The 22,893-nt window shown below is 57.6% G+C and overlaps 1 protein-coding gene across 7 annotated transcripts; it reads right to left on the bottom strand.

The window, feature by feature from the left end:
- Positions 1-229: 229 nt before the first annotated feature.
- On the bottom strand, positions 230-21,983 carry ANO9 (anoctamin 9). 7 transcript variants are annotated; one of them, XM_059932460.1, is made up of 23 exons: positions 21,756-21,983; positions 15,116-15,190; positions 14,881-15,006; positions 14,551-14,696; positions 13,324-13,370; positions 13,137-13,195; positions 12,982-13,055; positions 12,612-12,746; positions 12,022-12,118; positions 11,854-11,914; positions 11,685-11,767; positions 11,448-11,552; positions 11,197-11,358; positions 11,075-11,111; positions 10,729-10,840; positions 3,340-3,397; positions 3,142-3,239; positions 2,891-3,018; positions 2,658-2,810; positions 1,782-1,929; positions 1,106-1,207; positions 941-1,034; positions 230-818 (listed from the first exon to the last, which is right to left on the bottom strand). In XM_059932460.1, exons 1-23 carry the CDS (start codon positions 21,837-21,839, stop codon positions 537-539), a joined length of 2,466 nt encoding a protein of 821 aa, XP_059788443.1. In that variant the 5' UTR covers positions 21,840-21,983; the 3' UTR covers positions 230-536. The 7 variants fall into 7 exon arrangements, with proteins under 7 accessions (XP_059788443.1, XP_059788444.1, XP_059788445.1 ...); XM_059932461.1 differs by having other exon boundaries at positions 12,022-12,115; XM_059932462.1 differs by having other exon boundaries at positions 14,881-14,952.
- Positions 21,984-22,893: the final 910 nt, after the last annotated feature.

The raw sequence follows: 22,893 nt of genomic DNA, 5'->3' as shown, positions 1-22,893 counted from the left end.
TGCCCCTCCTCCCAAGCTCTTTGTCTTCCTCTAGGAAGCCTGCCTTGACTCCCCCTCCTAAACCCTATAGGTGCAGGGAGGATAAGACCTCTGTAAGGCACCCCGCACTTGGAAGCCCACGGAAAACCAGAGGAGGGCGGAGGCTACCACATTCTGGGCGTTTCCCCATCACGGCCTCAGTTTCCCAGCCAGCCCTGAGGGCAGACGTAATCGGCCAGAAGCCCAGAAATTAACACAAAGCAGTTTTATTAGAGAAAACTCTGCTGGTTGAGGGGAGCCAGTGGGGTGGGGCAGGATCTGGGGCCCAGGAAACTGGGCCAGTTTTCCTGTCGAGACGGCATGAGAAGACCCCCTCCCCCCCCCACCCCCGCCCCAGTTCTCTGGGTGGCAGGGGTCACTCAGAGTTCAAGTCAGGCAGTACCAAGCCTGAGCCGTCACAGGTGGAACAGGCCTCACAGACCATGGGCAGGTGTGCAGCTCACAGACACCCCAAACATACAGGGGCTCCCAGGACCCCCACATATACGCGGGTCTTCTTAAAGCCCGCCCACACACACACACAGCCAGGGCTGGGGTGGGTGGTGGTGGCAGCAGCTCTGCGTCTTGGCCTCTTGACCGGCTCTGGGCCCGCTCCACGTCTGTGCTCTCGGGCCGGAGTCTCTGGTACTTCGGGACTCAGGGCCAGGCCCCACCCCAGGCCCCGGCAGCCCCGCCTCCCCAAGTCTCTGGTGCTTCTTCTTCAGGACTTCATTCTTCACCGACTGAGGCACATCAGGCACAAACCAGGCAGCAATGAGCTTGACGCATAAGGCCACGTGCTGGGAGGAGGGGCGGAGTGGGGAGGTGAAGATGCGCTGAGCAGGGACTTTAGGGGGCAGGGGCCCAGGGAGGGCTGGAGAGAGCTGCCCTGCCCTGGGGCCTGTGCCCAGTGTTGGCTCACCTCGAAGAGGATGAGGAAGGCCAGGCGGATGGCCAGGAGGAACCAAGACCGCTCAGTGAAGTTGGAGTTCTGAGCGGCGCCATAGTCCCGGTACCTGGGGTGGGGAGCATCTGAGGTCAGGGGTCAGGAGTTCAGAGGGTGCTCACAGGGGATGGGGGTCCAAACCTGCACTCGGTCACATTCTCTGAGCCCTCTATTTCGACAGGATTCTGGAAGTCCTTGGTGTAGAACACGGACAGGCTGTGGTTGACGTAGCCCATGAGGCAGCTGGGGGGAGGGGGAGAGGAGTTTGGTGTGGTCCCTTCAGGCTTCTGGGGTGCTGGCTTGGAACCGACCCCTGCCTGGTGGGGGCCATCAGGGTGGGCCACAGTGCAGACCCCCTCCTTCATCTCTGTACATGGGAGAGGGGCCCCTGGGGGAGGCTGAAGGGACTTGCAGGTGCCACCACCTGCCTTCCTTGCCAGGGGCCGAGGCTTCCTTGCCAGCCTTCCTGGGGGAGACCCCTGGAGACCTACCCCCCTGCAGGGCTGGAGGAACTGGAGGAGGACAGCATGCAGACCACTAAGGGTCTGCCTTTGGAAGGGGAGCCATTCCAGTATCACTTGCTCAGAAAACAGCTGGTTCTGGGACGTTAATCCCCTACTGGGGTCCCAGTCAGCACTCCCGGGGTCCACCCAAGGTCTGCAGGTTGCTGCGGGAGGGCAGCCCACCCCAGGCAATACTGTTAGCATCATGCCCTTCCCTGGGGTCCCCTGGGGCTGGGCCATAGTTGGGCCAGTTTCCCAAGGGTCTCTGGACAGTTTGAGGCTCCCCCAGGGGCTGTGTGGCGGTGTCCCCTTACTCGACTGCAGGGTGGGCCCCCTGTCGGCACGGGCCATAGCGGTACTTGTACACCACTCGGGGGATGAACTCAGATGTGAAGGCGATGACCATCCCGTTGGCAATGACCGCCAGCACGCCGATTATCTCCAGCACCTGCAGCCAGGTCCCTGGGCCACACGGCAGGGGGTGAGGCCTACACTGTCTCCCCGCCCCACCCCCCACCCCCCGCCTCTGTTGATCCCCCGAAGCTGGGAGCCTGGATGGTCAAGGGCCTCATCATGCCTCTGCTCGTGGCAGCCGCGGGGCCAGGTCCCTGATGAGGAAGACCTGGGCCAAGGCCAACAGACAGCGGCCTCCGCTCTCCTGCACCCCTCTTCTTGACATGGACAGGGAGGGGCTCAGGTCTCCGCCCCCCCATCTTATGCCTGAACCTTTCAGCTGCCCCCAGACCTGCTCCACCTCCTGGGTCCCCTCCGCAGGGCAGACCCCCTTAACCTGGTCCCAAGACTGAGGCCTCCCTCACACTTCTCTCTCCCACCGCCTCTCCTTGCTGCATCCCTGACACCCGTGCACCTCAGCAAGGCCGGTCTAGGTGACTAAGGCCGCCGGCTCTCAGTGCCTGCCCCCAGCTGCCCGACCCCTCTCCCTCAGCTCCCTGAGAGTCAAGCCGTTGCGCACGGCCCCCGCAGGGCGGCTGCTGGCCCTTCAGTGGGACCCCTGGGGGCGGAGCGGCCGGCGAGGTGCCTGCCAGCCCCGCCTCTTCCTGGGGCCTGAGCCCTGCCCCCATGGCTTAGAGCGGTGGTTTCAAGGGGACTGGCGTGGTCCCAGCGCGCCTCGCCGCTCCCGTCCCCTGGCTGGAGCGCCCGCCCTCCGGCCGCCCCGTCGGGCCCCTGACCGATGTCCTTGGCCTTGCGGGGCACCAGGCGCCGCTGCAGCCGGACCATCTTGATGGCGTCCAGGCGGATCTCCGCGAGGTTGCTGAAGAGCGCCAGCAGCGGGGCGAGCGGGAAGGCGGCCACGAAGACGGTGGTGAAGCCGTACTGGATCACTGGGGGTGCGGGTCGTCACCGTGGGCCCCCGCGCGGCGCCGCCCCTCCGCCCAGCGGCCCCCGGCCCCGCCCCGCGTACTCATCTCCATGAACTCGCCGAACAGGCTGAAGGTGTTGACCGGGTTCAGGCGGTAGTTGCGCTGCCAGTGCCTCAGCTCGGGGTCCTGGGACGTGGCTCGCATCGAGCGACATTTGTGGGCCAGCCACCTGCGGGCGAGGAGGAGCGGGTGGGGCACGGGGAGGGGGGCTGAGGGCCCCTCGGGACCGCTGGCTCTGGGAGGTGGGGTCCTGCGGTGAGGGTGGCGCCCCGGGAGGGAGGGTGGTGCTCACGGGCCCAGGTACTCCATGCAGTTGCTGAGCGTTTGTTTCAGACCCATGATGATGGCCATCTGCACGAACAGGTCCATCATGCAGCCGCTGAGATGGCACTGCGGGGGCAAGGGCGGGAGGTCAGGCACGGGGCCTGGGGCTGACCAGGGGGTTGGGGCAGTTCAGGAAGAGGGCAGTAAGGCCTCCGGACAGACTGACCTCCTCCAGCTTCCACAGCCCTGCCAGGCGCACGGACTTCCCGGGGTTACCGTTGATCCTGGGAAGGGCAGCGAGGCTGAGAGAGGGGGCAGGACGGGAGTGGGAGTCGGGGAGCAGTGGGGCCTGGAGGGGAAGGAAGGAGACCCGCCCCGCAGGTGAGCAGAGGCTGGGTGCTGGACGCACCGTTTGCACCCAGACAGGCCTGCGGGCGCGCAGGACAGCAGGGGACCTCTCAGCTGTTCTCCCCATGGTAATTGTGCACAGAGGGCTACTTTGTGCTTAAATCGCCTGATTTCCATGATTAAAAAGGTATATTAAACCAAACGTTGGGCTAATGCTCAATGCTGAAATCCTGCAAGCGCTCCTGTTACGGTTCATGACAGCTGCTATTCCAGCATAGTGTAACGCTGCAAAGGAAAAACTTGTCGTAGAAAACACGATGATATATCTGGGAAGCCAAAATAAATCAACTGAACGATTGGGCAGATAAATCTACTGAAAAATGCTCAGAGTGGATATAAAATTGATATCAAGCTCAACTCCCTTTTGCTTTCCTAGATGCAACAAAACCACTGAGAAATGTAGCAGGAGGAAATATCTGTCGCACATAGCAGCAAAAACTATAAAATAGAGTGAAATTCACAGGAAATCTAGGGGACCCATAAGAAGAAAACTATAACATAGCTAACGAACATTAAAACAAGACTGGAATAGAGAGAGCTTGTTCTTCGATAGAAAAACTTAGGCTTGTATTTTTGTGACAGACGGAATGACAGGCCCCCAAAGATACCACATCCTACTTCCTGGAACCTGTGAATATGCTATCTGACATGGCAGCTGGTATTAAGGTTGCTAATCAGCTGACCTTAAAATGAGATAATCCTGGATTATCTGGGTGTGCCCATTGTAATCACCAGAGTCCTTAAATGAGTGAGAGGGAGAGCCAGAAAGATGGCAGGATGAGAAGGACTCAGCCTGACACCACTGGCTTTGCAGACACAGGAGGAAGGGGGCCAGGCAACCTCTAGAAGCTGAAAAAAGCAAGAGTATGGACTCTCCCGGAGGGCCTGCAGACAGAACACAGCCCTGCTGACCCCTTGATTTTAGCCCAGTGAGACCCGTTTTGGACTCTTGGCCTCGAGAACTGTATATAATGTGTGTTGTTTAAAGCCACTAAGTTGTGGTCAGCAATAGAAAATTAATACAGTATCTATGTCAATTCTCCCTAAAAGAATGTATAATTTCACTGCAATCTTAAGCTAAATCCCACAGAATTTTGATGGAGTTTGGCAAACATTATTTTAAAGTTCACCTAGAAGAATAAACATGTAAATAACTACAAAAAAGGAAAATTGAAAAAGAAGAGAAAATTAATGCTAGACCTATCTGACAGGAAAGCATAACAGTAATAATTACACAGAAAGGTACTAGACTAAAATTATCAGAATCCACGAAACACCAAAATATTCAAGTGAATGATGGAACTTGGTGTGTGACAGAGGGGTGGTGGTGGTGATGGAACAGTCAACAAATGGTTTGGGGACAACTGGCTGTCATTTGGAAAACAACAAAACAGGCTTCCCTCCTTTGCCGCCTGCAACAAAACAAATTCCTTGTGAATCAAAGATTTAAATGTTTAAAATGTTGAAACCATAAGCATCTAAGGGAAATCACAGCTGAACACGTTTTTAATGTTGAGGAGGGGAGGCCTTTTTGAGCACAGCATGAAAAACAGGAACTATAAAGAGACACACTGATAACCTTCGTGACAAAAAAGAAACCACCTCCAGAGAAACACGAGTGACTACATAGGCTTTTGCCTTCTTTTCCTGGGGATGCCACATGCAGGGGCAGTACACAGAAGGCGCCAGACTCAGGCTTCTATCTGCCCCACCACCTGCTGACTGTACGACCCTGAGCTAGTTTCTTAACCTTTCTGTGCCTCGGTCTACTCATCTGTGAAATGGGGTTTAGAGAGTCCCTACCCCATAGGGCTGTTGTGCAGATTAGAGCTGATGAATGTGAGGCCCTTAGGACAGAATGGGTGAATGTCAGTAGACGTGAGTTATTATAAAGACATATCCCATCCTGCCAGGGAAAACCAACTCAGTCCTTCATTATTCAGTATGAACGGACAGCTACAAATCTTCAGTCACGAGGAAAACCAGCTGTACAAAAGAGAAGGACTACAATAAAGGAACAGGAAGATGGACCCTTTAGGAAATGAGATAATGAGGAAACAGATGAGAACTTAAGGGGAAAAAAGAACATTGATATCCTCAAGAAAGTACTGTATCTATGGAAACAAGAAAAGGACACTATAAAAAAAAAAAGGATAAAGCAAATAAAAACCCTCTTGGAAATTAAGACTTTAACTGTTAAACTTAAAAAAAGAAAACAGGGACTTCCCTGTTGGTCCAGTGGCTAAGACTCCGCATTCCCGATGCAGGGGGCCTGGGTTTGATCCCTGGTCAGGGAACTAGATCCCACATGCCACAACTAAGAGTTCACATGCCACAACTAAAGATCCCACGTGCCACAACTAAGACCCGGTGCAGCCAAATAAATAAATAAATAAACATTAAAAAAAAAAAAAGGCAAAAAGACAAAGTGAAGGAAATCTCTCCAGATGTGGAATGTAAAGACACAGAGATGGAATGTATGAGAGAAAAAGATAAGAAACCCAAGAGGACCAGGCGTTCCATAGAGAGCAGAGGGGAAAAAAATATTTTTAAAAACCTAAGGAAAAAAAACTCAAAAAACTAAAAATAGAACTACCACCTGAACCAACAATCCCACTACTGGGCATACACCCAGAGAAAACCATAATTCAAAAAAACACATGAACCCCAATGTTCACAGCAGCACTATTTACAATAGCCAGGACATGGAAGCAACCTAAATGTCCATCAACAGAGGAATGGATAAAGAAGATGTGGTACATATATACAATGGAAAAGTACTCAGCCATAAAAAGGAATGAAATGCGGTCATTTGTGGAGACGTGGATGGACCTAGAGAGTGGCATACAGAGTGAAGCAAGTCAGAAAGAGAAAAATATCATATAATAATGCATATATGTGGAATCTAGAAAAATGGTATAGATGATCTTATATGCAAAGCAGAAACAGAGACACAGACGTAGAGAACAAATGTGTGGATACCAAGAGGGAAAGGGGTGGGGTGGGAGGAATTGGGCGACTTGGACTGACACATATACATTATTGACAGACACTATGTATAAAATAGACAGGTGATGGGAACATACTGTATAGCACAGGGAACTCTACCTAATGCACTGTGGTGACCTAAATGTGAGGGAAGTCCAAAAGGGAGGGGTATCTGTATGTGTACGGCTGATTCATTCTGTTGTGCAGTGGAGGCTAACACAACATTGTAAAGCAACCACACTCCAATAACAATTAAAAAAAAAAAAAAACAACCTAAGGAAAAAAAGAAGAAGATGTAGTGAGCCTAAGTAGGACGTGGGTTTTTTCACTGGAAGGTGCCAACAATTACCCAGCACGGTGCATGAAGAGAAGACCCACCCTAGATTGTGCCCCTGTTTAAAGAGAAGATCCTAAAGCTTCTAGGTCAACTGGGAAGAAACAAAAATCAGATTTTCTGCACACTTCTTATCATCCATTTTGCATGTTCAAAGACAACGGAGCAATGTCTTTAAAGTTCTAGAAGGGAAAATTGTTTTGAAGTTAGATTTCTATACCCAGCCATGTCTATCTTGTGCAACAGTAGAACATGACACCTTTAGACATACATGAATTCAGAGAGTTTACCTCTCTGATATACCTTCTCAGAATAAATGAAAGCAAAAATCAAGAAAGAAGGAGGCTTGGGAGTCCAGGAAATGATGGTCCTAACCCAGGAAAGCAGCAGATTGAAGTCCCAGGAAGACAGGTATGCAGGAGGCACGGGCAGCCAGCAGCCCAGTGTGGGGAGAATAGAGGGTCTCTGGGAGAAAAGAGACTCCATGCAATAGACAGTTTGACATGGAGAGGCTGGGTAACCTTGACAAGATAAAGACATGCAAGGGGGAAAAAAAAGGCAATTAAAAACAACAGGAAAAATAAAGAGCTGTACAACAAAGAAATGGTCAAATAAGAAGCAAAGTAAAATATGACATGATTTTAAGAAACTGATAGAGTCAGAAGAGAATCCACTTGACCTTGATGTTATAAAAATGCTCAGATGATGTGAACAACTTATAGGAAAAGAAATTTAATGGCCAAAAAATATCTGGAAAGATGCTGGATTCTCACTAATAGGTTTTAATAACGCACCTTTAAGGATGAAAAGTCTTTGTTCATCAGACCAACATGGAGTGTGCAGTCACGTACACAGTGCGTGGCTTTGTGCGTCAGCACAGCGTTTTTGGAGGGTGCTTTAGCAATGTCTCTCAGTTTAAATGTGCACTGCCGACTCCCAGATAAAATGGCTAACTGCTCACACCCCCTGCCAGGCATCATCTCGGAGACGGAAGGGAACTGGAGAGGCCTGCAGCCCACTCGAGACATCAAGCTGGATCTAAGCCTGCAGGGCGGACGTCTGAACAGCAACGCAACCCTGCCCAAGAGCCTGGAACACCTCAGGACTTGGGCACCTCTGGTAGCTTGGGGGCACCCACTGGATGGGATGCAGGCCCGGCTGCACCCCTGGGTCTCCTATCCAACCCCTAATCCCCCCCCCCCACAACACACACACACACAAGAAGACAAAGACATTTCTAGGGGGTTGAACAACCAAAGATTCAGATCGCAGGGTTGGGCCAGTGGACACTGAGACCCCACACTGTCCCTTCCCCAGCTGGGCTCCCAGCATACTGACGGTCATCCTTCTGCCTCCAGGCAGGAGACCAGGGATTCCCCTTCAGGAACGGACACAGCAAGAGGTCCCGACAGGAGACACGTGGCCCAGAGCAAAGCCACTGGCACATGCCTTCCTCAATTACAGACAGGTGGCCAAGAATAAAAGACATCTAAGCGGGGGGTGTCTCTAACATCAGAATCAGAGACCAATCAAAGAAAGAGCATAAAAGAAACTCGAAAGGAACAGAAGAAATGCCAGAGTAGAAGGGAAAAAAAAGAGGCCACATCCTCAGACAAGAAAAGCCCTGGTGTCCAGGTGACATGAAGAGGAGGCTGTGAAGAATCTGCAAATGTCAACAGGAGTGCTCTGAGATTAAGAACATAAGCGGAAGCAGAACGTTCAGTAGAAGGGCTGGAAAACAGCTGAGAAAAACTCCAAGAAACTGGAACAAGAATGGGAGAAAAAAAGCGAAGAAAAGTAGATGATCAATTCAGAAGGTCCAATTTCCAAACAAAAAGAATTCCTCAGAAGGGAGGAGCGGGAGCCGAAGCAGGAGGCTTTCAGATACATGAGAAAATCTCTCAGAACCGAAGGCCCTGAGGCTCCAGGCCCAGTGAGTACCCGGTAATCTCTTTCCATTTGACCAGCATTGATTCTGCCTGGCCGGCTGCAGGAGCTGAGCATTCAGCAAAGGACAAGCGCCCTACTCTCCGCCCTGGGGAGCTGCCATTTCTGAGAGAGACAGTGAACAGATAAATGTGCGGCACGTCCTGGGTGGCGACGGCTATGCAGGGGGAGCAAGGGAAGAGCGGAGTCTGAGGGACCAGGGCTCTGGGCCAGGCGACGTTCCGAGGTCAGCAGGAGAGCAAAGGTCAGCGCCAGGAGGCAGCGAGAGTACCGGGGAGGGAGAGGCGCGAGGCGGGAGAACCAGAAACCGGATACGCCGGTGAGAAGACTTGCGGAAAGAACTGTGACAGCATGTTTGCGTGACGGTGGAAAGCATCCAGCAGAGAGAGGAAAGTTGGCGTGTGGAGGAGAGAGATGTGAATTACCAAAGCATGTCGAATGAAAAAGACCCACCAAGTCACACGGCTGAGAAATTTCAGAAGATGGGGGACAGTGAGAAGACGCACAGAGAGTCGGAAGAACATCAACGCCAGACTTGTGGACAGAACACTGGAAGCCGGAAACCAAAATATCCTCCGGAAGTCTGAGGAAAACCATATCCAACTTAGAATTCTTTCCCCAGTAGACGCTCAGTCAGGCCCCCAATAAAGAGGAAACTCAGCACATATGATTTCCCATGTGCCCTTTCACAGGAAGCCGCTGGAAAACTTGGGATCCTACACGGCAGAGAGTAAGGGCCTTCCCAGGATGCAAGGGCCAAGCACAGCCCCAAGAGAAGGGGACAGATGCCACGAGGGCATGTCCAAGGACCTCATGATGTCTTTGAACATACTGGCAGGAGTTGGTTTCTTCTAAAGTTCTTCTAGAGGGGCTTCCCTGGTAGCGCAGTGGTTAAAAATCGGCCTGCCAGTGCCGGGGACACGGGTTCGAGCCCTGGTCCGGGAAGATCCCACTTGCCGTGGAGCAACTAAGCCCATGCGCCACAACTACTGAGCTTACGCTCTAGAGCCCGCGAGCCACAACTACCGAGCCCGTGTGCCGCAACTACTGAAGCCCGCGCGCCTAAAGCCCGTGCTCAGCAACAAGAGAAGCCGCCGCAATGAGAAATGAGAAGCCCGCGCACCTCAACGAAGAGTAGCCCCCACTCGCCACAACTGGAGAAAGCCCGCACGCAGCATTGAAGACCCAACGCAGCCAAAAATAAATAAATAAATGAATAAATAAATTTTGCAAATAAATAAATAAATAAATGGATGAAGTTCTGCTAGAGAGTTTGGGATTAATTGGCAGTATGTGTGTAACTTACAACATTTGAACAAACACAGAGAACACATAGAGGAATTATTTTCTTCAGAAAAGACAAGAAAAGATATGTTGATTGAACGAAAAATGTTCATTAATTAGGAAGGTGAGGGCAAGTGTGTGCATGTGTGTGCATATGCATGTGCATGTGTGTTACATGGGATGCCCACTGCAGCTTTACTTATAAACCTCAAAACTGGAATTAACCCGAATATCCACCAGCTGAAGTGGTTAAATAAATTCAAGGACATCCCACAAAAGAATGCTCATAGTATGGTTTTAAAAACAAAGCCTCACCACCCATGCAGACATGGAAGATGCCCACAGTATGTTTTCAGGGTAAGGCAGATACAGTTATTTACACGACAAAATCGCGCATGTCAATAGGTGCGTGTGTGTGGACTTAAATGTGTAAAAAAGTTTGGGAAGACCCAACAAGCAGTTACAGTGTCATCTCTGAGGACAAGGATTGGACAGTTGCGGGTTCGCTGTGGGCTTCCTTCACATATTTCTATGCTGGGTTTCCACGTGTTCTGAGCATGATTTATTTTAAAAATGAAAAAGGAGAGGTATTTCCATTTTCAAGGTGGAGAGAAAGGAGTTAGAGGGAGGCATGTGGGAGCAGGTGCCCCTTACCTGCCCAGGATGAAGGCAATGTAGATAAGGGAGGAGAAGTGAGCAAAGAACTGCAGAGTGAAGAACTTGATGGTGAACTTGCTCTCTCGCTCTGAGAAGGTCCTGGGCTTCTCTGGAATGAGATGTGGGGCCGTCCCTCCCCCATCCTTCACCCCGATGACAGCCCACGACCAGCCTGTCCCTATCCTGACAACTCAGGGACACCTGCGGCCCCCACCCCACGTCTCCCAGGTGCGAGCCCCTGCCCTCTCATGGGCCCCCTTCCCCCACCCCAGGGCTCCAAGATCCCCACCCTGAATCCTCCCTCCAGTAGCCAGAGAGGGGCTCAGGGGGGCCCTCCTCTCACCAAAGTCGCAAAGCTTCAGTGCCACGTATTTGTTGATCTGTGGGAGGGGAGACGGAGGGCTCACCTCGGACCTCAGCAGACCCTCACCCCCACCGGCACCCTCGCCCTGCGCCGACCCCTACCTTGGTCATGACGAGGATGCTCACGTAGTGAACCAGGGCCCCGGTCACCACCACGGCCGTGGTCACCTGCTCCCCCAGGAAGGGGAAGGCGGAGCTGAAAAGGGCAGCGGCCAGGACGCGGTAGATCACCAGGACGTGGGCCATGCCTATCATCAGGCAGATCTGGCGGGGGTCGGGGAGGCCAGGATGGGTAGGCCTCAGGGGGCTGCCCCACCTGCTCTCCAGCCCCACCGGGGGCGCCCCAGGAGTACCATCAACAGAGACAGCAGCAGGATGACGGTACTCCGCATGTAGGAGTGCTGGTGCAGCCGGGGCTGGTAGTCAGGGCAGGCAATGAGCCCCAGCGCCATTTCCTCCTGTGGACGGCACCGGACACGCCTGAGACACGGGATCCCTCACCCACGGGAACCGCGCCTCATACATGGGGACCCCCTCAGACACAGCAGACTCGTGTGGACCCTGGACCTGGTCACCTGGCTCAGCCTCACCTGGTCCTCGTCCCACCCGTACAGGTCCCACTGCAGGACCACACGGGCTCGCTCCCGCTTCCACAACTCCAGGAACACGGTGGCTGCAGCCGGGAGAAAGCAGAGGCCTCACGGTGTGTCCCCGCTGCGTGTGGAGCTCGGCTGCCCCCCAGGTGCCGCGGCGACTCACCCCACAGCGCCATGAACATGGCGAACAGCACGGTGCCCTCGTTGTCGAAGAGGTGGGTGAGCTGGGGAGAGCGGCGCGTGGGGCTGGGGCGGCCTTCCCTTCCCTGGGAGGACCCCCTGGGCCCCCCTCCCCGCGGGCGAGCGGTCGCAGTGCCCCCCAGGCGCAAACCTTGGCGAAGGCGCAGGTTTCTGAGAGCCGCTGGTACCTGGGGTTGTGGTCGCCGCGAGGGCACATGTAGACGTCGTGGGCCTCGCAGATCTCCCTGCTGGCGGTGCAGGGACCGGGTTGTCGGCGGCGCTTTCCTGTGGCCCCTCCTGTGGCCCCTGGGGGACCCCGCCCCAAGCCTCCCCTTCCCTGACTCCACCCACCCTCAGTCCCGCCCCTTCACGATCCCGCCCCAACCCTGCCCCTTCCGTGACTCTACACACCCCAGTCCCGCCCCTTCCGTGACCCAGCACACCCCAGTCCCGCCCTTTCACGACCCCGCCCCTCCACGACCCCACCCAGCCACGCCCTTTCTGACTCCACCCAGCCCCTCAGTCCCACCCCCTCCCTGACTCCGCCCCAACCCCGCCCCCTCCATGACCCTACACACCCAAGTCCCGCTCATTCCCTGACTCCTCCCACCCTCAGTCCCTCCCTTTCACGACCCCGCCCTAACCCCGCCCCTTCCGTGACCTCCCCCACCCCGGTCCTGCCCCTTCCCTGACCCCCACCCCCCCCCCCCAAGTCCCGTCCCTTGCCTGACTCCGCCCCACCTGATCTGGCTGGCTTCGAAATGGGCAAACCCGCTCAGGAAGATGATGAGGCCCACCACCGCGGCGGGCACCAGCATGTAGGTGTACCAGCCGAGCCAGGCGAAGTACAGGGCCACCTTCTCACCGAAGTAGTTCCTAGGGGCACAGCCGCCCCGTCAGGGCCACTCCCACCAGGGGTGACCGTCCAGCGCCAACGCCGGGGTGGGGCATGCCACATGCGGGGGCGGGCAATGAGCGTCTGTACTGAGGGCATCTAAATGTGTGTCTAAATGGGAGCCCGCACAGCAGTTTGCTGGAGGCGGGGGTGTAACCGCGGGGGGCGCAGCCTGCCTGCGGGGGCGCAGGTGTGTCCGCGGGGGGGCAGTAGTACCTGATGTCACCAATTGGCTGCTGCTGGAACATGTTTCTCCACCGGGCCCATTTCTTCTTTAGGTCTTCCTCCCCCTGAGCACAGGTGACAGACAGTGAGAGCTTCTTGCCTCAGGTCCTGCCCTCAGGTCCTCTCCCAGCCGGCCCACCCCTCACCTTGTGTAGGGGAAACCCGGCCTCAAAGACCCCATCCTTCACCAAATCCTGGAGCGTGTCTGGTGGTCACAGGGATTCTCAGGTCAGAAGGGAGTGAGGGGTGAGGGAGGACCCTGTCCCGTTCTCCCCGTGTGACTGCCCCTCCTGGTGGGCTGCTGCACAGGCCACCTGCCCATCCACTCCTTACCACCAGCTGCCATCTTGCTGTTCAGCACAAAGTTGACAATTCGGATTCTGGAACACAAGAGCTGGCTCAGGATGGCCCTCTATCTGGCCAGGTCCCAGGCCCCTCTGTGTCCTAGCAGAGCCCCCAGACCACCAGCCCTGACTACCTGACCAGAGCCCAGAATCCAGGACTCATCTGGGAGCCCACCTCCTTAAATCCTCCCAGGGTCTAGCTGTGCCATGGTTCCAAGGTGGGCCTCCCTCAGGGTGGTCTCTCTCTTCCCAGGGCCCCGATGCTCAACCCTGCAATAGTCTCTCCCAGATCGCTCCCAGACCTCCCACCTCCAATCACCCGTCCCACCTGGAGCCCCCACACGTCGAGAGCACACTCTTTATGTGCACGAATCCTCTTTGCACCCCTGTGAGCCATTTTGCCTATGGGGTGACTGAAGCTCAGAGAGGGTGAGTAATTTGGTCAAGGTCACACAGCCAGGAAGTGGCACATTCGGGCATCTGACTATACAGTCCCGCTCCTCTGGAACATCCTCCTGAGACACGGCCCCCTGAGCGTCCCAGGGCACTCCCCACAGCCTGCTCCTCTCAGGCCCCATCAAGATGCCTCTATTCGTGTGTCCTCCCAAGACCGGCCAGTCCTGTGTTCACAGGAAGCCCCCCTCCACTGCCTCGTATCCAAATTCCAGGAGTGTTCTTCGCTAGTCTCCCTGATCGGGCCCCAGATGAGTTCAGGGGGCCGGGGCTGGGGCCAGGAAGATGATGGAGGAGGGCTGTGGGGAGGGCAGGTGGGCTGGATTGGAGGCCTAGAGGATCGGCGTGGGGAGAAGCAGGTGCTTAGAGAGAGAGGAGGTGTTGGGTGCCTGGGAAGCAGGGGATAGATGTCCAGGGAGGGGCATTTGGTCTGGAGGAAAGAAGTCAGGACGTGAATCCAGGGAGATGACTTCAGAGTCTAGGAGGGACAGCCGGGAGGATCCTCTCAGCCTCTCCAAATTCTGCCCACCCTTTAAGGCTGGTTTCTATTCTGCATCCGGGGGACACAGTCACATGTAACCTTCAAACACTCCAAGAGGTGAGAACTGTCATCTTCCCGTATTACAGACCTGGAAACTGACTCCCAGACCCTTGCCCCCTGGGCCCTCCACCCTGGGACCACTCCTGGGAGCCTTGCTGCCTGTCTGGACCGGCATGTGGGGGGCAGGGGTCCTCCTGGCCCCACTCTGGGCCAGCCTCTCACCTGGTGGTGGCTGGGATGGAAGTTGGCCCGGCCAGCTCCCCTCTGGGGGCGGTAGCCTCGGGCTCCATGAGAAGTCTGCGGTAGCGGTCAAAGACCCGGTTGTCAGCTCGGATCCCAAAGAACACCTTCTCCTGGTCCTCCCTCGCCTGAGGGGGGTGGGCAGCATGGGACCCTCCGCTCCACATTGGGACCCTCCCCCTTCATCCAAAGCCAATGGCCTATCCCCTCCAAGTCCTGCACGAGGCCCCAGCCCACCTCCCCAGACCCTCCCCGGGATCCACCCAGTCCCCCGCGACCCCTGCGCCCGGGCGAGGCCCTCAGCCCGCCCACCTTGTAGCAGAAGCCCTTCCTCTCGAGCTCTTCCAGGAACTGCTGCTGCCGCTGGACCTGCCTGGGGTTTCTCTGGGTGCAACGATCAGCCACAAGGACATAGTCCCATGGCTCAGAGGCCTCGGTCTAGAAGAAGGAGGTGTGGGGACTGGGGCTGGGGACCAGGGCGGGCCAGGTGCGGGGCATGGGGCAGTAGGTGGGACCAAGCCGAGGAGAGATTCGAGCAGAGAGTCACCTCAGTGGTATTGATGTCCATCAGCAGGAGGCTGTCCCCTTCGGTCCCCACCAGGATCCGGAGGCTCTCTTCTCCCTGGGGGTGAAGGGCAGACAGAGGACGGGGCTCATTGCAGCAGACAAGCACCTCCTGGGCTGGGTGCTCTGGCACCAAGGGGGTAGTTCCGGGTGGGGCTAAGTGCATGCACTGAGGCTACAGCACAAATGGCCAGCAGAGGTTTGCTGGGAAACATATACAAAGAGCTCCCAGAATTCATAAGAAAAGGCAGACAGCCCAGTTTAAAATGGGCCAGAGATGCACATGCGCACTTCACAAAAGAGGGGCACTCAGAAGGTGAAAACATGGAGCTAGGGAACCATCTGGAAAGTGCAGGCCAGGTGACCAAGGAGGCACCACCTTCCACCATGTGGTAGCAAACATTTTACGGTCAGACAGCTCTAAAAACACAGGTGTGGGAGTTCCCTGGCCGTCTAGTGTTTAGGATGCAGTGCTTTCACAGCCGTGGCCCAGGTTCAATCCCTGGTCGGGGAACTGAGATCCCGAATGCCGCTTGGTGCAGCCCCCCAGAAAAAAAAAAGCCTAGGTGGGACTTCCCTGGTGGTCCAGTGGCTAAGACTCCACGCTCCCAGTGCAGGGGGCCTGGGTCCGATCCCTGCTCCAGGAACTAGATGCCACATGCATGCCGCAACTAAATCCCACATGCCGCAATGAAGATCCCATCTGCTGCAACTAAGACCCGGCGCAGCCAAAATAAATAATAAATAAATAAATATTTTTTAAAAAAAGCCCGGGTGATCTATAAAAATATTGAATGTAATATAATATTGTAAATCACCTGAAACTAATATAATGTTGTAAATCAACTATACGTCAAAAAAAAAAAAAAAAAAAAGCCTGGGTGACTCAGCAGAATCCCCACGTGTTGCTGTGGCTCACATACTGGTGCAGGAACTTGGGAAACTAAGTTGACCATCCCAGACACTACACCCCGGGCCAGCCACCTTTGGAGACTGACAAGGGTGCTCACAGCAGCATATTTCACATCAGAATTGTGGAAATAACCCAAATTCCCATCGGTAGGCAGATCGATGAAAACACTGTGCTACGACCACACGCAACAGGAGCATGAGGGCCGCCACTGCACGCAGGGCGCTGGGGACCAATGTGACGCGGTACTGAGTTTCCTAAAAGTAAGTCCAGTGAGAGCCGTGCAGGAGCGACTGCTGCAGGCACGTCCTGGACAGACGGACGGACACTAAAACCAGCAGGCAGAACCTAAAGGAGGAAGCGGATGGTGCCGAGCCCCTGAGTCTCCCCGATTCTTTGTTAACTGTTGCGGCAGCATTAACAACCCTCACGCATCCTTCTATGCTCCTGCCTCCGTTGGGGGGGGGGGGTGCAGAATCCTCCCTGTTGAGGGTGGGCTGGACTCAGTGACTAATGAAGAAAGCGTGAAAGGGAAAAAGAGTCACCCCACAGAGGAGAAACCTGGCAGACGCCCCCCACACAGGTGATGAAGGTCAAGGTCACGGTGATGTCACTGAGATGTCGGGGACCCCCTGACAGGATGTGATGCGATAGTACGTGATCCCCACCCTAAAGGCCCTAGTCCCATCTCAGCAGAAGTCGTCAGAGGCACTTTCACCTGAGCCCGAGTGAGCGGACCCCAGAGTCAGGCGGCCAAGGACAAGGAGGGACCGAGGGACCATCACAGACAGGAGGGGCCGTGGAGACATGGCGATGATGCCGTGGGGGGTCCCGAACGAGCCGGGAACAGGAGAGGACACGCACGGAAAAGCCGGTGACGTGAGTCGAGCCGGCCGTGTCGGGCTCTTTTGCTCTGACCAGCGCCCCAGGCGACGGGGCACGGGGGACCCTGCACTGTCTTTGTGACTCTTTAGGGAAACTCACAGACCTGTAAAAACTGCACAAGTGGAGTGGAGGGTGCTGGGATTGGCATCCAGGTTGGCGACGGGGGGCGGGGAGTGGAGGGGGGTCTTTAGGCTTCATTTACTCCCAGTGAGCAAACAGCAGGCTCTGAGGGCTTGAGACAAAGTGACCCAGGGCCCCTTCTCTGGAAGAGCCACTGGGCTGAAGCGGGTGGGAGATGCAGGAGGTGGGGGCCCAGGGCCGACAGTCAACGCAGGTCATGCAGGGGGAGCCCTGCGGCCGATGTGAGGGGGAAGACGCTGGCTTTGGAGCCGAGAGCCCAGCAGGTACCAAGGCTGCGTGACCTCAGGCAAGATCCCACATCCCCCAGCCTCGGGGGGCTTGATGCCATGCAGGAAGCACCCTGTAGCCCCAGCACAGGGCTGGCCAGCCTGTGTGCTCGGTGAGACGGACCCCAGCCGGTGTCCCAGCTGGCAGCTCCCCAGGGAGCACAGGGACCCCAGAGGTACAGGGACCCTGCATCATCCCCGGGATAAGGGTGTGGGGAGCACTCTGAGACCTGTGTCCATTGGCGCACCTGCCTTGCCCTGAATGGTTCGGGTGCCACCCACCCCACCATGGCCCTCACTGCCAGCACACCACCCACTCACTACCGCCCCAGGGTGGCCTAGCCCCTCTACCAGCTCACAAGCCTTCAGTCTCCCACTGCACCTCACCCGACCTGGGTTTTCTCCGTCCTGTGCACTGCCAGGTCTTTGCCCCTGCTTCTCCGCCCACCGGCTCCCCCTCCTCTTCCCCAGCTGCATTCCTGCCTCCTCAGGAAAGCCTCACTGGGCTGCTCCAGCCAGGCTGCACTTGAAGGCCGCCAGCTAAAATATAGGCCACACAGTCACATTTGAATTTCAGAAAAACAACAGATACTTTTTAGTATAAGTACGTCCCAATTATTGCATGGGACATACTTATACTAAAAAAAAAAAAAAAAATTGTTGTTTATGTGAAATTCAATTTACTAGGTGCCTGTTTTTTATTTTGTTTTGCTAAATCCGGAACTCGACTCCAACCCCCCACCCGCATACACACCAGGAACTGCTGGGTCCAGGACCAGGCCTGGGTCTGCCCCCTCTCTCTGCCCTCTGTCTCAATCACAAAAGCTTTTGATTGTCTCAATCAAAAAGAAATGCATCAAATGCAACCACAGAACAGCAGGCTCTAGGGCATCAGACGCTAAGGTCACAGTGAGACGGGGCTAGTGTAGACATCGTCTTCGTGGCCCAATGCCACGGTGCAGCCCCACGCTGGGCACTGAGATTCTGCCGCTGTCGGTCGCGGGTCTCGCCAGGCCCACTGCCCCCACTTTCCTGGAGAGTGGTCACCCCTCCTCTGGCAGCCCCGCCTCCTCCTATCCCCCGCTACCCTCAGCCCTCAGATCGGTACTCAGGCTTGGGGCCGGAGGAGAAAGCTGCCATTCTCAGTTCTCAGACAGATTTGCAGGGAGGGGGTTGCCCTGGGCTGAGGAGCCTCTGTCTCGGGAAAGAGAGGAAAGTCTCAAGTAGATGGGGACCAGGGACATTTGTGTCACCAGTAGCCGGTTCTGTGACTTGCCCGCCTTAGGGGCTAAGTGTCATGTTGGACAAATTCGTAAGTGAAACGGATCCTCACGTGCTTGACTTCAGACCCAAGAGGAGTGCTCGCCCCATCTCTCCCCAGGCCCGGAACCTCCCGCAGGAGGACCCTTCGAGGGTCCCTGGTGGACAGTCCCACAAAGGCTGAAAGGAGAGACTCCCTCACGTGGGCACCGGCCTGAGGCTGAGGAACGGGCAGGACAAGCAGCGGGAAGACGGGACCCAGGGCGGGGAGGGACGCACAGGGAAGCCACACCGGCGGGACTGGCGGGACTTCGGGATCCAGGCAGCAGGAGGGAGCCCGGGGAAGACTGCCTGTGAGGGACCCGCCAAGACGGCAGCGGGAGGCTGGCCCCCAGGCAGCCCCAGAAATGAGGCTGCTGGACTTGGTGCAGCTCTGGGGTCCCAGACACCCCTCCCTCCCCAGAGACATCACACAGCTTTGGGACATTACCCAGAGCCTCTTGGAAAAGGGGAACTCAACCTTCCCTGGAGGATGGTGTGTGATCTGGACCAGAGGTGTCCTACAGGCACTGACCCCCACCACTGATTCGGGCCACTAGACAGGGAGACACCCCCCACCGAGGGCAAAGGTACATGCACCCCTCAGGGTTGCCCTGGTCCCCCCTGGGCAATGGGCGAGCAGTCACAGGGGCGGCCAGGTCTGGTGCCCCCTCCCAGCCCTGGTCTAGCCACCCCACACCGCACACCCCTCATCCGCAAAGGGACCAGGTCCTGAGCATCAGCTTCCGGTACACTCTGGGCTCACCAGCCCCACCCCCAGGCCACCTGCCACGTGCAAGGCGCCTCGCTGGGCCGTGGCCACAGCCACAGCCTCCAGCATCAGGCTGTCCATCTGTCCACCTGTCCTCCAGGGAAAGAGGCCTTCACGGATGGGAACCAGGTTCACCTGAAGTCACCCCCACCTCCAGCCAACCAGACTGCTTGGTGCACCTGAAGCGAGGTGTCCGGGGCCCCTGCGTCCCTGTCTATGAGACCCCACCTCCAGGAAGCCACGTGCGCCCATCAGGCCCCCGCTCTCGACTGCAGGGCTCCTACAGGGGGTACCCTGGCACTCTTGGCCTCGGGGACCCCAGCCCTGCCATGTGCAGACCCCCGGCGCGTCCCTGCACTTGGACGGGGGGCAGGCTCTGGGCACCCGGCTCTCTGTGGTCCTCCCTTCGGCCTTCCAGCCCCCACCCCTGCAGGCTGTGCACCCAGGGCTTGGTACAGACTGGAGTCCCCGCGGGCTCACCGGCTGGCTCCGCAAGAGGAAACTTCTTAAGACGCTGCAGCTCCCGGGAGACCTTCGCAGCCTTGGGAGCCAGAGCTGGGCGAGTGCTGTCCCTGTCTGTCCCTTCCCAGGCCAGCCTCCAGATCACCGGAGGGGCGAATGCGACTGCCACCCAGCTCTGGCCCTGCGGGCTACGGGGAGCACCCGTGTGACATCACCCCAGCTGCAGGCGGCACACGTGGGCCTCCCTCACTCTCCACGGCCTGTCTCACGCCAAGGGTCACACCACAGCCCTGCCGGCCCTCCGCAACCTCCTGCCCCCCTGCCGAGCAGGAACGAGGAGAGGCCCGCCCTCGCTCGCCCAGCCTCTGACCCCACCCCCCCAGCGGATGCCCCACCTGCTGGCTCTGCTTCCTCATCTTCCCCTCCCAGCCCCCTTCCCCTGGCCGTGCCCCCTCGCACGTGGGATCTTAGTTCCCCAACCAGGGATCGAACCCACACCCCCTGCAGCGGAAGCGAGGAGTCCTAGCCACTGGACGCCGCCGGGGAAGCCCCTGCTTCCTCCTCTTCCTCATCTTCTGAGTCCTGTCATCTGCCACCCCCCTCCCTTCTGCCATCCCTCTGTCTCATGTGTCCGGTCATCCACCCCCAGGCACAGCTTGCTCTGTGTGCAGCCCTCGCGGGGAGTGCATAGTGTAAGTGGACACGGGCCCGGAGAGCAGGTGCCTACTTGGCAGGGGAGCTTGCCCTTGTGGTGTGGACAGGCCCTGAGGGGCAGCGGGCAACTGGTGTCCAGGGGCTCGGTGCTACCTCCCAGGGACTCAGTACTCAGCACTTCAGCTCTGCAGAAGCATAAAGGGCAAGAAGGGAGCTGCCGGGAGGTGAGACTGGGGGTTAGCAGAAGCCAGACCACAGAGGGCCTCTCAGCAGCCGGGGGGGGGGGGGGGGGGCCTGGACTTCAGCGGGCGGCAGCAGGGAGCCGTGGAAGGGACTGGAGCAGGGGAAGGGTGTGCTCAGATCCAGCTGGGGCCACAGAGTTCTATGCTGTGTGCATCAGTCTTTTTCCAAGGGTTGATTCTCTTGCCTCAGTCAACCAGGGGCTTCCTCCCCACCCACCCTTGCCAGCCCCGCCTCCCTTCCACCCCAGCACAGGGCTGGCATGGGAGGAAGGGGCAGCCAGGGGAGCTCGGGGTCAGGCCAGCGTATGCCCACATGCCAGTCTTAGCAGCCGGGACTCCAGAGCTGGCTCTGGAAGGGCAGGGGCAGAGTGAGAGGCCTCCTGCTTGGCCCGCACCTGGGAGCGCCCTGAGGAGGCTGAGTGGGAGGCTGGTTTTGTTCTCCACTTCAGCATGGGTCTCCCCCGCAGCTGCCCAAGGGCTGGCCCCAGCCCCAGAGACGGACCTCTTCCCTGGCGGAGGGAAGAAAGGAAGTCTTTCCAGGATGTTCTCCCGCCTACCTCCCCAGGGCCCCCACAGCCTCCTGCTCTGCCCCCAGAATCAGAATCCAGTAGCCCTCGGCGGGCTCCCACCCCCGCCTAGGCAGAACCCCCAGGGAGCCAAGGGCCCAGCTGGCCACCCTGGGCCTCCCCAACCCCAGGTCAGCCCACCCTAGAGACCACAGCCCCCTCCCCTCAGGGCAGAGCGGCTGGTCTGGGGTCTTCCTCCTGGCTCAGGGCCCGGGGGTGGATATGCCTTCCCCGCACACTCTGAGAGCCGGGCCGGAGGGACCCAAGAACCCCGGCTCGGGGCCCAGGGGGTGGACTTGCCCTCCCCGTGTAAGCCCTTCACTCTCGAGGGGCCGCCCTCCTCTGTCCCGCCGCAATCCCAGCCCGGCCAGCCTCCCCGCGGCCTGGGCTGGACAGAAGCCCACCGCGGCCGCGCCAGGCACTCACCAGGTGAGGGGCAGGGCCGGCCGGAGGGGCCTCGGCTCGGACCCCGTCCGGGTGGGCGTGGCCTCGGAGCAGACTCACCCGCATGCCGGTGGCGGTGCTGGGCGCCGGGCTCGGAGGGGTCGGAGGGACCGGCAGCCCCAGCGCCGGTGGGAACCCGAGTGTGGCTGCGAAGCCGCCCGGCGCTCTTACCCGACTTCCGTGCGGGACTCACCCCTCCCTCCTCCCCTCCCTCCTCGTCCTCCTCCTCAGGTCCCTGTGCCGCCCGGCGCCGTCGGGGAGGAGCTAGTGGCCCGCGGGCCAGAAGGCACACCCCTCCCCCCAGTCCCCCGGGCCTGGGACACCTTCCTGGGGACGCCGCCCCCGCCCCGCCCTGAGGCTCTCGGCCTCACCTGCAGAGGGGCGTGTCCCCTGCGCTGCGGGGTTACACTTGGCATCCGGTAGGCGGAGGGGAGCCCTCTCCGATGACAGCAGCTCCCTGCTCGCCTTCACTCTTCCTGACCCCAGGCCCTTCCAGAGCGCCCAACCTCCGACCCTTTCAAGTCTAGTGTTGATTCCCTTAGAGGAGAAACTGGGGCCCAGAGGACTGAAGATGAGACAGACCCCAGCAAGAAACAATCAGCTCCCTGAGCCCCTGCTCTGTGGACCCCAGCTGGGGGAGGGGGAGCCCTTGGGGCCCTGAGGACAGGTGGCTGGCTGGGCTGGGTGGGGAATGAAGGACTGAGAGGGCAGCTCTACCACATCCTGTGGTCCAGGGGGGCAGCAGCTGGAGGAGGCTCTGGGCCACCTGAGAGAGGCTGTCCCGTGGGATAGGGGGGTGGGGTATCCAGGCTCTGACAGCTGCTGGGAAGCTGAGGACACAGGGCAGGAGCTCAGGAGGGAAGACAGGCGGAGCACCCGTAGCGTCACAGGGGGCACCCACGATGTCACGATACAGCGTTGTGCAGCCCAGGCAACCCTGCAGTGAGGACCCATGGTTGACATGTTTGCTCTAGGTTCCCCCAGGGATAACATGGCCCCACCCACATTTCTGTTTGCGGGACTCCATGGCAGGCTGTGACAGTAGCGGGGGCTGAACTATGAAGTGGCAAAGACAAGAGCGTGAACTGGCAGCACAGAACCCGTGCAACTCTGACGGAGC

This window comes from Balaenoptera ricei, chromosome 8 (assembly GCF_028023285.1).
Source record: "Balaenoptera ricei isolate mBalRic1 chromosome 8, mBalRic1.hap2, whole genome shotgun sequence".
Classification (NCBI taxonomy): domain Eukaryota; kingdom Metazoa; phylum Chordata; class Mammalia; order Artiodactyla; family Balaenopteridae; genus Balaenoptera; species Balaenoptera ricei.
This window is presented reverse-complemented; position numbering and strand designations above follow the sequence as displayed.

Bases quoted from the DNA above. Each gene is read 5' to 3' on its own strand.
- ANO9 (XM_059932460.1), bottom strand. From the start codon at position 21,839: ATGCGGGTGAGTCTGCTCCGAGGCCACGCCCACCCGGACGGGGTCCGA. The intron at 12,119-12,611 runs GTGGGGCGGAGT...CTGCACCGCCAG, and splicing joins TTCGAAGCCAGCCAGATCAG to CAGGGAGATCTGCGAGGCCC. The intron at 1,930-2,657 runs GTCAGGGGCCCG...CGTGTGGCCCAG, and splicing joins CCGCAAGGCCAAGGACATCG to GGACCTGGCTGCAGGTGCTG.